We start from the raw sequence: 16,246 nt of genomic DNA, 5'->3' as shown, positions 1-16,246 counted from the left end.
ACAAACAATTCCGTTTTAAGTTAAAGCTCGGGTAATTCGATGCAGCAGAGCCAAGGCAAGTCGAGGATCAATCAGAGACTTGATCAATTATAGGCTGAGCTGAATCAGGAAAGGTCAGGTACTGGCCGTATCAAGGTGATAGAGCCTGAGCCCATGGGTGAAGAACAACCCGAGGTTTTAGCGATTTAAGCGCTGGGCCAGATTGAAAAGGTTGAGGTTTCAGGATTGGAGGCCAGAAACAGGCCGGTTCAGCTCGCTACTCCGCGGAGTTTGCTCATCTCTGTGCTGGACTGAGACTGTGGCCTGCAACTAGTGGACTTCTGGATTGGCTACAGTGATGCCTGCCATTGTGAACTTCAGTTCTGCATGCTGTTTGCTTGCTTTTATTGCTTGTATGATTTGTTTATTCTCCCCCTCTTTCTCTGCACACTGGGTGTTTAGATGGTGTTGTCTTTAATGTGTTCTATTAGGGTTCTTTATTTTGTGGCTACGAGTAAGGAGATGAATCTCAAGGTTGTATAACTTCGATAACATGAAATTTCTATTTTTTCTATAGATTTCATTTAACTTCATGATTAATCATTTTTACACACTTCTAACAACCTTCTAACAATTAAACAATTTGAAATGCTATTAGTACAAGTGCACAAGAAAACCATTTTATAAAAATCTAAGATCTTTTTTGGAGAAAAAAACATACCTGCAATTTTGGATCCTGCATAGAGACTTTTAGCCCTTGACTCCACATTCCCTGAAAATCCTGAAGAAGTAAAGTTAGATGGTGGAAATAATAACTATCTCAGTCATCAGGTAATTATGTTAATAGAACTTTTAAATATATAACCAGGACCAAGATTGCCACTTATAATTATACCTTCAAATATACATTCTGCCAAAGTGGCACACTATTATCTCATGGGATCCTGTACATGTATGTCAAGCTATTCTAGCCTTGAGAGTGAATAGAAACAGTGTCCCACTCCTCCTTTACCCAGGATCAAACCACAGGGATATAATTGTACTCTCTACTTCTAAATAAAATCAAAATCATGAACTCAAGAGCAGATAGTAAGTGATTCAATTGCACAAAGGCAAAATATTGATTGCTGAGACCTAAACTAAAAACAGAAAATAAGAGAAGCATTCAGCAGGTTAGAAAGGGGTTTTGGAGCAAGAAATTAAGTTAATAATTCATGCTCGTGTCATCATTGGGAAGCTCACATGCAAGGTCATCACTGAAATATTAACAGTTTCTCTCTCTAAAGATACTGATTATTATGTGCATCTATAGTTCACTGCACCTCTGCTCCCAAATGGTAAACCTTACAAGCAAATTAAGGGCAAGGCCAAGTTCAGATGATAACATGCAACAATTTAAACCAAATACATCAATTACTTTTTTTTCTGTTATTTCTGCACTCTTCGCTGTCGTCATTGTTTGTCCATCATTTGTCTTCTCTTTCTTCCTTTCAAGTTTGTTATTAAATGTGCCATGCTCCTTTGGACTTGAGTGCTCAGTTTTAAGGCATTTGTTCAATGTGCCAGAGCTGTTGTTAAGAGAAATTTCTTCATGGGGTCTCTTTGGTGACAGCTTCTTTTTTTCTAAGATTTCTTCTTCAAACTTTATGGTGTATGGATACAACTGATTGACGAGGTGAAGAATCTGTCCTGGCTTCAATTTCACTTCCTTGTCTTTCCCCACATCTTCTGAATTGACGTTGCTTGGATTTATCCCCAACTTTGTAGGAAGCAAAGAAAAGAAAATGTATCCAGAGCTACTGAACATTTCCAGTATTTTAGAACACAGAAACTCAGAATAGGTTATTTGCCTCTACAAGTCTACTCTGCCATTCAAAAAGATTCTTCTACCTCAAGTACTTTTTCCACCTGACCCCCCATATCCAATTTATGTAGTGTACAAATGTTGATCAGTTGTCAATTCAGCAAATACCAATAACGTTTTGAATTGAAGAATTCCAGTACTAGAATACAGAAGTGTCAATATAGACATTACAATAAAAAGAGAAGTTGTTGAATTGCAACGTAAAATTTAATTGATCAATCTTTTAATTTGAACACTAATCTTTGGAACATTGTTATAAACCCAAATACAAACCTCTGATTGCTCACAGCATTAAATACCAGGTGCAAAAACTGAAGTTAGAAGTTTCAAAGAAATAAAGGACAATGACCTAGTATGCTTGACTAGCTTTTTCCTTGAAAGAGCTGCCTAATAAAACTTACTAGCTGCTCTTATCCCACAGCCCTGCAAATTATTTCTCAAGTATTTACTTAGTTCCATTATGGTAGTTTGAAATTACCGGTGAATTTGCTTCCATCACCTTTTCATACAATACCTGCAATCAGAATTCACTAAGAGACAGCTCCTGTGGTCCGAGAACAATGCCAAGACTATGGATCAATTACAGGATTAGTAACAATCCAGGATTACAGAATCAATCCAGGCAAAATTCCAGCCAATATTTTCTGAGCCACATTTTTTCCAGAGCTTTTAACTTCTATTCTTTGTCGCCTATAAACAAAGTGCTTCCATCTGCTGGGATGACAAAGATAAGCTACAGTTCACACAATAGACAATCTCCTGATTTGACCGATTGGTGCGCATCAGGTAGTCACTGTTAGAAGGTTTTAGGCACACCATGGGTATACTCTAGATTTCATAAGTAGATACATGATAAAGTAATAATAAACCAACACACAAAATGCTGGAGGAGCTCAGGTCAGGCAACAGCTCATCAGGTATACGTTTAAGAATACAGGCAATCAGTAAGCCTTAAAAAATGATGACAGATTTAACAGAATATGTAAAATCAGCCCAACTAACATGTGAAATTTGTTTGTTTTTGTGGCTGTAACACAGAGCAAAGACTTAGTATTGCTATAAGTTACAAAATAGTGCAAAAAGGAATAACAACGCAGTGCTCATGTACTGTTCAGAAAACTGATGGCAACGGAGGAGGAGAAGCTGTTTCTGAATGGTTGAGTATTGTTAATTTAATTGCCTAATATCCTTATCCAAATTATTTTAAAATGTGCCACTTCAGCTATACAAATAAGGCAGAAAGTCATTTTTAACATGTAGACATTCATAAACTTTCATACAGTGGATTCTAGTTAATCAGGGCAGCTTCTTATTTGGGACAACTCTTAAAGACCAAAAACTAATTGAAAAAATAGCCGGGTTTCTCTGTTTATTTGAGACACTATGCTGCTTGATTGGAACAGAAGACTGTTGCCAAACTGTTTCAAAACAGTGTCAGTCACGTGCACTTGCATAGCTGTTAGACACTACACCGTGCTTAGAGCAAAATAGTTTTTAAAATAGTGTCTGCTGCATGTGTTTGTGTTCCAAAAGCAGTAATTTTTGTCACTGATGGTTGGTAAGAAATAAGCAGTAAGACAATTCAAAACTGTTTCACTCACTGAAGTCTCAAGCAACAGGCCTAGAGATGCTAGAAATGGTCGGGAGTGAAAATCAAATTATTTCACTACTTCAACAGGTAGGCAGTACAAAGAATTTGAATATATCGACAATCATCTGAATGTTACAATGAAAATAAAGATTTGCAGGATGCAATTGTCAAAAGCACTGTATGAAGGCAGTCCATTATTTGCACTAGGTGTCTCTGCTGATTTTGTTTATTTACAGTCTATCAAAAGAACATGGCTGTGTACACTGGATGAATTCTGTCGATAACTATTAGGGAGTTTTATAGTACTGTAGTGTCCTTATTTGTTCTGTATTTCATAATTTCTTACTCAGTTAAACCTATATTGTCTTTTTTATACCTTTTTAACTATTTGCATGAAACTGGCTAATTGAGACAGCCACCTTAATTGGATCAAAATATACTGATCCTGGTGTGTCCCTCTTAACTGGAACCCACTGTAATTCAATTAATATGCTCACATTGAACAACATTCTTAACTGAGCAGTTTGATTTTCATTAAAAAAAATGCATGGTGAGCAAATTGATAAACATAAGAAAACAAGAACAGTAACATTAGAAAATAGAAATAGGCCATCTCAAACAACAGGAATTCTGCAGATGCTGGAAATTCAAGCAACACACATCAAAGTTGCTGGTGAACGCAGCAGGCCAGGCAGCATCTCTAGGAAGAGGTACAGTCGATGTTTCAGGTTGAGACCCTTCGTCAGGACATCTCAAATCTGTCCTGCCATTCAATGATTATGACAGCTCTACTCTCACCTCAACTCCTTCGACATTTCCCTATTTCCTTAATTTCTTTATCTTTCAAACAGCATATATGACATATTTCTCATTTGCAGTTTATGCTTATGATTTGACAATAGAATTTAATATTGCCAAAAGCTGAACTGTACAAAAACTTGTTCTACAGAATCACAGTACAGGAAGCCATTGGGCCAGTAGAACCTGGATTGGACAGCTCTTTCAAGGAAGCAATAAATTTCCATTACTGCCCTTTCCTCACAGCCTGCAAATTACTCCTGAGTATTTATCCAATCCTTTTTTAAAACTTTCACTGAATGAGCTTCCATCATCCTTTCATGCAAAGTCTCTCAGTTTGTTATTTTACAATCATCCTTATCCTCTCTCCCAGGAATCAAGCATTCTGTCAGTGAAACAGTTTCTCCAATCAAAACATGTCAAAAATAAGAGGACTTACATTGAATATACAAGTACAACACCAATAGAACAATGTACATATACCTGTTTAACAAGGACAAATCCTTTATTGTAATCCGCTTTCAACTGTACTGAAATGAAAAGAAAAATCAACACTTAATATATTAATTTTGTTCAAGCCTTCAAAGTTACCTTTACTTCCCTTAATATCTACGTAAATTAGAGCAATATAGGGCATTGCTGACACAACAATTATTCATCACAGAAAGAGACAGGCTGGCCAATCATACCTGACTAGCTCTTTGAAACCCTGACTCATTCTCAAACTCCCATTTGCTGCCTTTAAAATCTCCAAGTTTATCAGCACTTGTTTATAAAGCATTCTAGATTCCAACAATTTTGACTAAAAGTAATTATCATTGCCCTGCTCAACCTTCTGCTGATGTTTTAAAATCTAGGATTGGAGGACTTCCTGTTAGTGGTGGATGGAATAACAGCATTTTACAGCTGCTCCTAGTTTACTTACTTTCCAACCTGATTTGACACTATGACTACAAGAACTGCTAAAGGTAAAAATGATTCCTCTACATCTTTGAATTCTATTACTAAATTGATGCAAAAGCACAAAAAGGAAGCATCCGAGGAATTGCAGTGATTCAGAAAGGAATTCTCCGAAGAGTTTCAACAACTTGGCTCTGAAATTAAACAATTTCAGAGAGGATTTCAGAAAATTTTCAGAGAGAGGAGAAGATGGCGACGCAACGCAGCTCACAGCGGCCACTCCGGTGGTGATATCTGTTATTTGTCAAGTAGGGTGCTGTGCACAATCCTGATTTGATGGAGACGGACTTGAGAGCACGGAGGAACATCTGGAGAAACTTCTGAAATGCCTACTTCGCTGCTGCTGCTACTGTGTGGTCCGAAATCTCCGGAGAACGCCCCGAGTCCTCGGCTTTGCTTGTCGCTTGGCGGTCAGGGTGGGGTCAAAGCGCTCGGCAGAGGATGGTGCTCGGAGAGGCTGGTCAGAGGCTCGAAGTCTTCAGATGGACTCAGAGTCAGCTGCAATCGGGTGCTTCCAATGCATCGGCAAGTTGTCGGCACTTGGAGGCTCATGGCAGGGAGAGCTTCGCCCTTCTACCGTCTGCATGAGATGATGAGTTGGTCGGGGACTTTAAGACTTTTTTTTACCGTGCCCATGGTCTGCTCTTTATCAAATTACGGTATTGTTTTGCATTGTTGTAACTATATGTTATAATTATGTCGTTTTGTCAGCTTTAGTCTTGGTTTGTCCTTTTTTTTTCTGATATCATTCTGGAGGAACATTGTATCATTTTTTAATGCATGCATTTCTAAATGACAATAAACAAGGACTGAGTGTCCTCATAATCTAAATTTTAAGTACAAAGCTGGATTCTATTCAAGAAACTTTAACTGAGCACGATAAACGAATAAAAGAGAATGAAGAAACCCTGTCGATTCTGGTTGAGAAAATGGACGACCTACAAAAGCGTTATGAAAAACAATCCAAGGCTAACGATGAACTACAGAAGATTACTGATTTAGAAAACAGAAGCGGAAGGAATAACATACAAATTCTTGGTCTCGAAGAATTAACTGAAGGTGATCGTCCTACGGAATTTTTTCCAAACTTTCTGGTTCAGTTATTTCCTGGTATTTTAAAATCGACACCAATGATTGACCAAGCACACAGAATACCTGGGAACAGAATGTTTGCAAGCAAACCTCGTTCAGTGGTAATCACTTTTCATGAGTTTCAAACAAAGGACAATATAATTCGTTAATCTCGTCAGAAAGGTATGATTGATTTTAATGGAAAAAAGATTAGAATCCTCGAAGATTTCTCAGCAGAGATTATGAGGGAACGTGCTAAGTTTAAAAGTGTCATGTCAGAGTTCTACAACAAGGATCTTAAACCTTCTCTATGGTATCTGGCGAAGTTCAGAATTACACTGCAGGGTGGATCGCAAAAATGGTTCCATTCGAGTCTCCAGGCTCAGGAATATTTAGAGTCAGTAAAGTGACTGCTTATTATTTGTTAAATGAATAACTGTTTATTTTACCTTTGCTAAACTTTGTACTTAACTCTTCCTTTTTGAACATTTTAAGGATTTATTTTGAGAATAAGACTTTAATGTACTATTACTTTGTCTGCTAAGTTTAAAAGTGTCATGTTAGAGCTGTTTTGCAAAAACTTACATGAATAATTGTGTATTTTGCCTCAGGTGAATTTTGTAGTCAATTTTCTTTTAGAACCTCTTAAAGTTTTACTTTGAGAATAAGATTTTAATAAGCCAATATTCTGTGTGTACATCTTATTTTATATTACTTTTCTAGCCTTTTTGATACCAGAATTAACTGTCTCTATTATCTGTTGTTTTGACTAGGTTGGAATATTCTAACCTTGTAATTTATTTGGAGCTAAGCCAGCAGGATTTTTGGGGGGATGTCATTATTAGTTGTAGGTGTTGACTTTCTCTCTTTGGGAGGGGGGAGGGTGTTCGGGTTTTTTTTCTTGGAAGCTGTTTGGGATTTTTAGTCAAACCGGTTGTTTGGTTTCCTTATCTCATAGGTCATTGTTTAGTTTTAGTAATCTTCTTAAGGATTACCCTTTTAATTTTTAAAAATAATAATAAAATGGATTATAATACTAAGTTACTTAGTCTTAACGTGAAAGGATTAAATCATCCTTTGAAACGAAATAAGATTCTTGCCTATATTAAAAAATTTAAGATTCAAATTTTTTTTTATATACAAGAAACACACATATGCAATCCTGATAACTCACGCCTTTTTAGCCGATGGAGAGGATTGCACTTTCGTTCAAGTTTTCAGGCCAAAGCTAGAGGAGTTTTGATTTTCATAGAAAATACAGTTCCCTTTGTTCAATACAAGGCTGTTTCTGATACTAATGGATGATTTGTTATAGTATCAGGGAAATTAGAGAATAAATTGCTGGTAATTTGCTTATATTTATGCCCCAAATATAGATGATCCAGGATTCTTTGAGCATTTTTTTTTTTCACTTTTGCCTGACCTGAGTCTGTACTCATTGGTGATGGCAGGAGACTTTAATTGCTGGTTAGATCAAGTTTTAGATCGGTCTTCTTCTAAACCAGCGACACTTAATAAATCAGCTTCGTTTATCCATTCATTTCTAATGAAATGTGGTATTGTTGATATATGGTGTTTCTTATATCCAGCAGATAGAGAATACTCATTTTTCTCTCATGTTCATCATACGTATTCCAGAATTGACTTTTTTTTTTATTGATAACCAAATGAGTCCATTAGTTCGATCCTGTGAATATAAAGAGATTGCTATCTCTGATCATGCTCCTGTGCTTTTATCCATAAATCTTCCTGGTTTTCCTCAAACAGATTCTGGCATTTTAATTTAACTTTGTTATTTGACAAGGATTCCTTAAAGTTCTTGAAGAGGCAAATCACTTCTTTTTGAAGAGAATACGGTGGAGGAGACTTCTAACCTTGTCATATGGGATGCCTTTAAAGCATATATTAGAGGACAAATCATTTCTTATACTGCAAGTGTTAAGTAAAAAGCTAATAAAGAGGATCAATTTAGTCAATCAGCTGAAACAATTAGATGAAAAATATGCTTTGACTTCCGATCCTGTTTTATATAAAAGTCGGGTTGAAATTAAAACTAAGTATGATTTTTTATTAACATATCCTATTGAAACTCAACTCCTAAAGGATAAACGCAAACAACAGGAATTCTGCAGATGCTGGAAATTCAAGCAACATACATCAAAGTTGCTGGTGAACGCAGCAGGCCAGGCAGCATCTATAGGAAGAAGCGCAGTCGACGTTTCAGGCCGAGACCCTTCGTCAGGACTAACTGAAGGAAGCTTCCTTCAGTTAGTCCTGACGAAGGGTCTCGGCCTGAAACGTCGACTGCGCTTCTTCCTATAGATGCTGCCTGGCCTGCTGCGTTCACCAGCAACTTTGATGTATGTTCCCAAAGGATAAAAGTCAATTTTATATTCACGGAGATAAAACAAGTAAATTATTGGCTAACCAAATTAAAACTTCTAGTGCTAAACGACAGATTAAAGAAATTTATAAAGCTAATGGTATTAGGACAATTGATCATTTAGAAATAAATAATACGTTTAGAGAATTTTATTCCAAACTTTATAGTTCTGATCTTCTTAAAGATAATACTGTAATGGATAATTTTTTAGACCAAATAAATATCTCCACGCCTTCTGTCGATAACTGAAAACAGTTGGATCAATGTATTTCTCATGAAGAAATAGCCGAAGCTGTACGTTCACTGCATTCAGGGAAAGCTCCAGGTTCTGAAGGATTTTCTGGAGAATTTTATAAGGCTTTTTCTTCTTTGCTTATACCTCATTTATGTTCAGTTCTTTCAGATTCTTTTAAGTCAGGTAGGTTGCCGCAATCTTTTTACAAAGCTTCTATTTCCCTTATCCTTAAGAAAAAATAAGAACCCAGCTGAATGTTCTTCATATAGACCAACTTCCTTACTTAAAGTTGATGCTAAAATTCTATCTAAAGTTCTGGCCTGTAGGATGGAAAATATCTTACCATCTATCATTTCTGATGATCAGACTGGTTTTATTAAAAATCAATATTCTCATTTTAATATTCATCGATTATTAAATGTTATTTATTCTCCTTCTAAGGAGATATCGGAGTGTGTGATATACTTAGACGCTGAGAAGGCTTTTGATCCAGTTGAATGGCATTATTTATTTAAAATCATAGAAAAAATTTAATTTTGGGTCCAACTTTATTCAATGGATTAAATTATTGTATTTATCCCGTTTTGCTCGGGTTTTTACTAATTCTCAGAATTCTAAACCATTTGAACTTCAGCGTGGAACCAGACAAGGTTGCCCTTTGAGTCCTTTGCTTTTTGACCTGGCTTTAGAACCTTTAGCTATTGCTTATCAAGAATCTAATGATATCACTGGTACTTTCCGGAAGGGTACTATCCGCAAAGTTTCACTTTATGCTGATGATTTATTGCTTTACATTTTTAATGTTGAAACTTCATTACCTTCTGTGCTTTCTTTACTATCTTGTTTTAGTCAGGTTTCTGGATATAAACTGAACCTACACAAGAGTGAACTTTTTCCTTTGAATAATTTGCCATTAACTGATATTAACCTTTTTAAAATTGCAAGAAACCAATTCTTATTTGGGTGTAACAATTACTAAAAATTATAAATACTTATTTAAAGAAAATTTTCTTATTTTATTAAATTATATAAAAAGAACATTATCAAATTGGTCGCCCCTTTTGTTATCATTGATTGGTCGAATTAATTCTATTAAAATAAATGTTTTACCTCAATTTACATACCTCTTTCAGGTGTTGCCCGTTTTTACTCCTAAATCCTTTATTGACTCTCTGGACTCTATTTTATCCTCCTACATATGGAAAAATAAACGTCCTCGATTGAATAAAGTCCATCTCCAGAAACTCAAAAAGAATGGAGGTTTAGCTTTACCAAATTTTAGGTTTTATTACTGGGCAGCTAATTTACAGAATTTTACATTTTGGTTATACTATATTAATCATGAGGACTGTCCTGGGTGGGTTTCTTTAGAAGCTAACTCGGTTAACAAATTTTCTATTATCTCTTTTTTGGGATCTTCACTTCCTCTATCCTTAAGTAAGATAACTGAAAATGTGGTAATCAAACATATTTTGAGGATTTGGATACAATTTAGAAAATACTTTGGTTTATTAAGATTCTCCCTTTCTAGTCCCATTTTTTTTAAATTTTTAAGCCTTCTATGACTGATGTAGCTTTTTAACAATGTGAAAGATTGGGCATTATATGTTTCCGGGATCTGTTTGTTGGAGGAAGTCTTTCTTCGTTCAAACAATTGTTAACTATAGTTTACCAAAAACCTATTTTTTCAGTACTTACAAATTAGAGATTTTCTGCGATCTCAATTACATACATTTTCTAATAGTCCTGATGAGAACGTATTAGATGAAATTCTTAATATGAAATCATTCCATAATGGTTCAATATCCAATATTTATATGTTGTTGGGAATGAGAAATAATTCTTTAGACAAAATCAAAAATCTTTGGGAACAAGATTTACAGACCTCAATTTCTGAAGAAACTTGGAATGAGATTTTTAAATTGGTTAATACTTCATCGTTATGTGCTCGTCATTCCCTCCTACAATTTAAAGTGGTTCATAGGGCTTATATGACCAAGGATAAGTTATCTCATTTTTATATGGCTATATCTCCCTACTGTGATAGCTGTAACAATGGAGAAGCTTCACTTATTCATATGTTTTGGACATGCCCAAGCCTTGGGAAATATTGGAAGGAAGTATTCGAAACTTTTTCTGTACTCTTTAAAGTAAATTTTAAGCCTAATCCTTTGACTGCCCTATTTGGTATTGTTGGAAGTAAAGATATCATTTTGAAGACATCTGATTTGCACATTCTAGCTTTTATCTCTTATGGCTAGGAGGGCACTTTTGTTTAAATGGAAGGATGCTGTTTCACCTAATCATGCTCAGCGGTTACGTGATGTTATGGCATGCCTAAATTTAGAAAAGATTCTTTGTTCAATTTCTGAAACTAACCAAGATTTTCAAAATTTGTGGGGGCCGTTTTTAAATTATTTTCATAATCTTTGACTTCTTGTTAAAAGTACAGAAGTTGGTTAATAGCATATTTTATTATCTGTATAAGTTTTTTTTTCCCCAAACAGCTTCGACTTCGGTAGTGGGTGTAGATCTCTTTTTTTAATAAAATTGTTTATATTCTAATACACGAATTAATCTAATCTATGTGAATATAGAGTAAGGAGATTGTTAATGTGATTCAATATACTGTATCTAGTATTATATTTTTTCTTTTGTTTTATAATATGTATTCTCTTCAACTCTGTATTCTTCTATATAGAAATCAATAAAAAAAATTGGAAAAGAAAAGAAAATCTAGGATTTAGTGAAACCTGTACAATTTCAATTAATCGCATGCATTTGCATACAATCGCATACAAATAATAAACTCAAACATCTGGGTAAGGACCATCCAGCTCAGTTAATTTTGCATACTCTTCACCGGCATCTGAGAACTGAACCAATGTTCCAAATAACAACTGATCTTAAGATTTGTACCTCACAATGACCTGCAAAAGTAATCTATACTTCTCCACTGACCTTGCTGCCGGGAACATTTTTTATCTGTAATTTTGGTCACTGGACTCCGTCCAATGAATACACAGGTAGAGTGTGCAAGGCGTATTGGTTGGTGCCTTCCGTCTTTACTCACAAGCCAACAAACCCGCATTATACTGGAGGGGGAGAAAATGAGGATTAGTCATATATCTATCAAAATCTTTTTGACACCCTAAACCACTTGTTTTTCCTTGTGCAACAACTGGCTTCAGCTGCTTTGCCCCAAAGTTTGAAATTCCCATCAGACACTTCCCCAACTCTCCTTGGCCAGGTCAGTTCAACCAACCTTGTTTTTGCTTCCTTTATTTGATAATCACTTCTGCTAAGTACTTTGAGGCCTGTAACTACACCAAAGAGATCTCTACTACATAATTATTAAATGTTTCAATAATTTAGATTTTCACCATGGTTTCATAAGTTCTCTTAACAGACAATACAAAACCAGCATCTTAAATGAAACACAACAGCTTCCCTTAAAAAGGTACATGTGTACCATGTAACTTGTCAGTTGAGCAACGCAACTCAGAGGCCAATATATTAGGTTCATCTGCTTGTCAATGCAATTATCTGATCATGTGGCAGCAACTCAATGCATAAAAGTATGCAGATGTGGTCAAGAGGTCCAGTTGCTATTCAGACCAAACATCACAATGGGGAAGAAGTGTGATCTATGTGACTTTGACCATGGAATGTTTGCTGGTGCTTTGAGTATCTCAGAGACTGCCGATTTCCTGGGATTTTCTCTAGAGTTTACAGGGAATGCTGAGAGAAACAAAAAAAAAATCCAGTGAGCAGTAGTCCGTGTGCAAAACACCTTGTTAATGAGAGAGGTCAGAGGGGAATAGCCAGACTGGCTAGTTCAAGCTGACAGAAAGACAACAGTAACTCAACTAACCATGCATTACAACAGTGGTGTGCAGAAAAACATCTCTGAGTGCACACCACATCAAACCTTGAAGCGAATAGGCTGGATCAGAAGACTACAGACATGTACTCAGTGTCCACTTTCTTAGGTTCAGAAGGAACCTAACAGAAGGAATCAAAGTTCTGCTGATGAGGAAGTAGCTTCTACACTATCTTATGTGTATCATAAACCACCTGCATGGGTCCTTTGAACTAAATAGCCTGATGCTATTTCACATTCCATATAGTCTATGCCACTGCTTAAGAAATGTGCTAACTCATAAACCTCAATTGCCAGTTCTTGCTGCAGCTTGTTGTGTGCAAATCTTTAAACTCAATCTGACATCTTGCACCTTCATTTTATTGACTGGAATCCAACTCCGTTCAAAGCACAAGCTTTACATTAACTTATTTTTTAAAAAGTGCATGTTTTGATCACAGCAAATGTTGACTACTATTCCCAGATCCCATTCAGTGTCTTATCCTCAGTACATCTCCAGTTCTATCTTGAAACAATGGCTTCCAATTATCCAAATTTGAAGAGATGCCCTCATTTGAAAATTCTCAATCGCTTCCAATTTTTGCACACTTCTTTCTCCGTAACCCTTCCAGTCCCTAACCCTCCAAACTATCTCTTATTTTACATTGTCAAATTGGCCCCACTATTGGCGACCATACTTTTAACTGCCAAAACTTCTGAGTTGTGGAAAATCACTCACCAAGTTTCTTGGCATCTCTAAGTATCTTCCTTCATTTCAGACACCCCTAAAAACCTGTCTCTTTAGCCATGTGACTTAGAGACTTAGAGACAATTTTGAATTGAAACGGCTTCTGAGAATCACTTCAGGACATCCTTGCTATGCTAAACCTGTTTAAATAAGCAGAATTTGTTTTTATATTTCATTTTGGGGTTGTGGTCTTGCCTTTTAATTCTTATCTGCCTAAACTTCTCTCACAAAAAAATAACACAAGCCTTAAGAAGAGGCTTTATAAAATGGGTTTATGGATGACAGTTTTACTTCTGGGAAATGTAGGGAGGATCTGAGAGGATGAGATTAGTAGGGAGAGGAAAGTCTCATATGAAATAAACTACCACAGTTCAAGTAAAATGATATTTCTGTACTGTAATTTTCTCAGTTTTGAACATACCTTTCCCATCTGCTTTGGCTCACCTTTCACTTCCTCACTCAATATAGCACTACTGCACGGACACCGGCTTGGCCCATCTAGCCCATGCTGAACTGTTAGTCTGCCTAGTCCCGTCAGCCCACACCTGAACCACAACCCTCCCATCCATATACCTATCCAAACTTTTCTTCAATGTTGCAATCAAACCTGTATCCACATCTACCACTGGCAGCTCGTTCCACACCCATACCACTCTGAGTGAAGAAGTTCCCCACACTTCAGCTTTCACCCTTAAGCTCTAGTTTTAGTCTTACCCAACCTCAGTGGAAAAAGCCCACCTTTATTTACCCTGTCCAATCCTTCCTCATAATTTTGTATGCCTCTGTCAAATCTACCCTCTTTCTCCCATGCTCAAGGGAATAAAGTTCTAGCCTATTGAACCTTTCCCCATGACTCAGATCCTCGAGTCCCAGCAACATCCCTTGTCAATTTTCTCAGTGCTCTTTCAACCTTGTTTACATCTTTCCAGTTCTGACAAGTGACCAGAACTGCAATACCCCAAACTGGCCTCACCAACATCTTATACAACTTTAACATAACATACAACTCCTGTACTCAGTACACTGATTTATGAAGGCCAATGCACCAAAAGCTCTCTTTACAATCCTATCTATTGTGTGTAAATCTAGAATAACTCCTCTAATCTCTAGAACCATTTTCCCCAGATCATCGTTCCAGTTTTTGCTCTTTGAACAAATTTCCTATCTTTATATTTTATACGATGATAACTTCTGCTAAGCTTTCTTATAGATTTACATTCAGTTAGCAGCACTCTTGTGCTTAACCAGGGGATCATAAATAGAAAATAGAACACTACAGCACAGTACACACCCTTCAGCACATAATGTTGAGCTGACCTTCTAACCTACGCTAAGATCAACCAAACCCTTCCCTTCTAGGTATTCCTCCATTTTTCTGTCATGCATATGGCCACCTAAGAGCTTCTTAAATGCCCTAATGTATCTGCCTCTACAACCGTCCCTGGAAGGGCATTCCATGTATTCACCACTCTCTGCATAAAGAACATACTGCTGGACTCCCCACCTGTACATTACACTAATCACCTTAAAGTCATGGCCCCTGGTATAGGCCATTTCCGGCCTGGGAAAAAGTCCACGGATGTGCACCCAGTGTTCACTTTCTTAGATTCAGGAGGAATAAATGTGGGGTAGACCCCGAGTGAGCACTCATTCTATGCCTCTTATTATCTTGTACACCGCTATCCAATGACTTTTCATTCTCTTTCATTCCAAACAGAAAAGACCTAGCTTGTTCACCTATTCTCATAAAACAGACCCCACTGTGCAAACTTGGACATTAAAAATCTAAGCCCTCAACTGAAAGACACCTTTGGGAGATGTTACAGCATTGATCGACAGTGGAAAATCGCCCTGGATCACATCACTATTTTAAAAACACACAAAGTGTTCACTTGTGGCCTACCCCAGATTTATTCTTCAATCAACACTTCTAATACAGATGTCATAAATATCATATCCCTGTTTGTGGGAACCTGGGCACTAATTACTTGTTTACTCTACAACAGAGACAATACATTACAAACACGAGGAATTCTGCAGATGCTGGAAATTCAAGCAACACACATCAAAGTTGTTGGTGAACGCAGCAGGCCAGGCAGCATCTCTAGGAAGAGGTACAGTCGACGTTTTGGGCCGAGCACCTTCGTCAGGACTAACTCAAAGAAGAGCTAGTAAGAGATTTTAAGGTGGGAGGGGTAGATGCGCTTCCCATCCTAAAGCATAGAATGTTCTGAGAACATTACACCAACATAATTGCAAGTCTATTTTATTATCTGAAGATAACATTCAATGGCTTTTTTCAGCTAGTGTATCTAGACACAGAATTTACATATGGCTTGGGGAGGTCAGCATATCCTGTGGAAAACCCTGCCCTACAGCTACAGAAAATTATGACTAGCAGATGCCCTATCGCCAATTATTTTTTTAAAGTCAGAATCTGTGTGACCCTCCTACTCGATGTGCCTTTGCCTTCCCTCGCTTCCCCGCGATTAACGAAGGCAGGTCCCGTTAAACTTGCCTTTTTCCCTCCTCTCAACTTCCCTCGTAACCGCTCACCTCTCAAAAGGCCTGATGCGAGCTGAAATCTGACCCGACAAATCCCATGCTAGAGCGACTTTAAATACTCAAAGTCCCAGCACTGCACCCCATTCTGCTTCCAAACAACAGGTTTGAAAGGCCTTGTTTTCCCCACCAAGCAGCAGCCCCACGTAACCGCAGTACAGTCCTCCCACAGAAACCCCAGCATGCACTGTGC

General features: G+C 37.0%; 1 protein-coding gene across 5 annotated transcripts in view; it reads right to left on the bottom strand.

Annotated features, from left to right (window-relative positions):
* Window positions 1-16,246, bottom strand: part of aptx (aprataxin) — a 31,187-nt gene extending 14,941 nt beyond the window's left edge. Inside the window, exons 1-6 of one of the 5 annotated variants that reach the window (XM_063049009.1) lie at window positions 16,048-16,246; window positions 13,483-13,631; window positions 11,843-11,976; window positions 4,716-4,762; window positions 1,397-1,738; window positions 701-760 (exon numbers count right to left, since the gene is read on the bottom strand). In XM_063049009.1, the coding sequence (XP_062905079.1) occupies window positions 701-760; window positions 1,397-1,738; window positions 4,716-4,762; window positions 11,843-11,972 (579 nt within the window). In that variant the 5' untranslated portion in view covers window positions 11,973-11,976; window positions 13,483-13,631; window positions 16,048-16,246. Of the gene's footprint in view, window positions 1-700; window positions 761-1,396; window positions 1,739-4,715; window positions 4,763-11,842; window positions 11,977-13,482; window positions 13,632-16,009 lie in introns of all 5 variants that reach the window. The other 4 variants (XM_063049008.1, XM_063049007.1, XM_063049012.1 and 1 more) reach the window with 4 other exon arrangements.

Source organism: Mobula hypostoma, chromosome 5 (assembly GCF_963921235.1).
Source record: "Mobula hypostoma chromosome 5, sMobHyp1.1, whole genome shotgun sequence".
Lineage (NCBI taxonomy): Eukaryota > Metazoa > Chordata > Chondrichthyes > Myliobatiformes > Myliobatidae > Mobula > Mobula hypostoma.
Note: the sequence above shows the minus strand (reverse complement) of the source record. Positions and strands in the feature narration are given on the sequence as shown.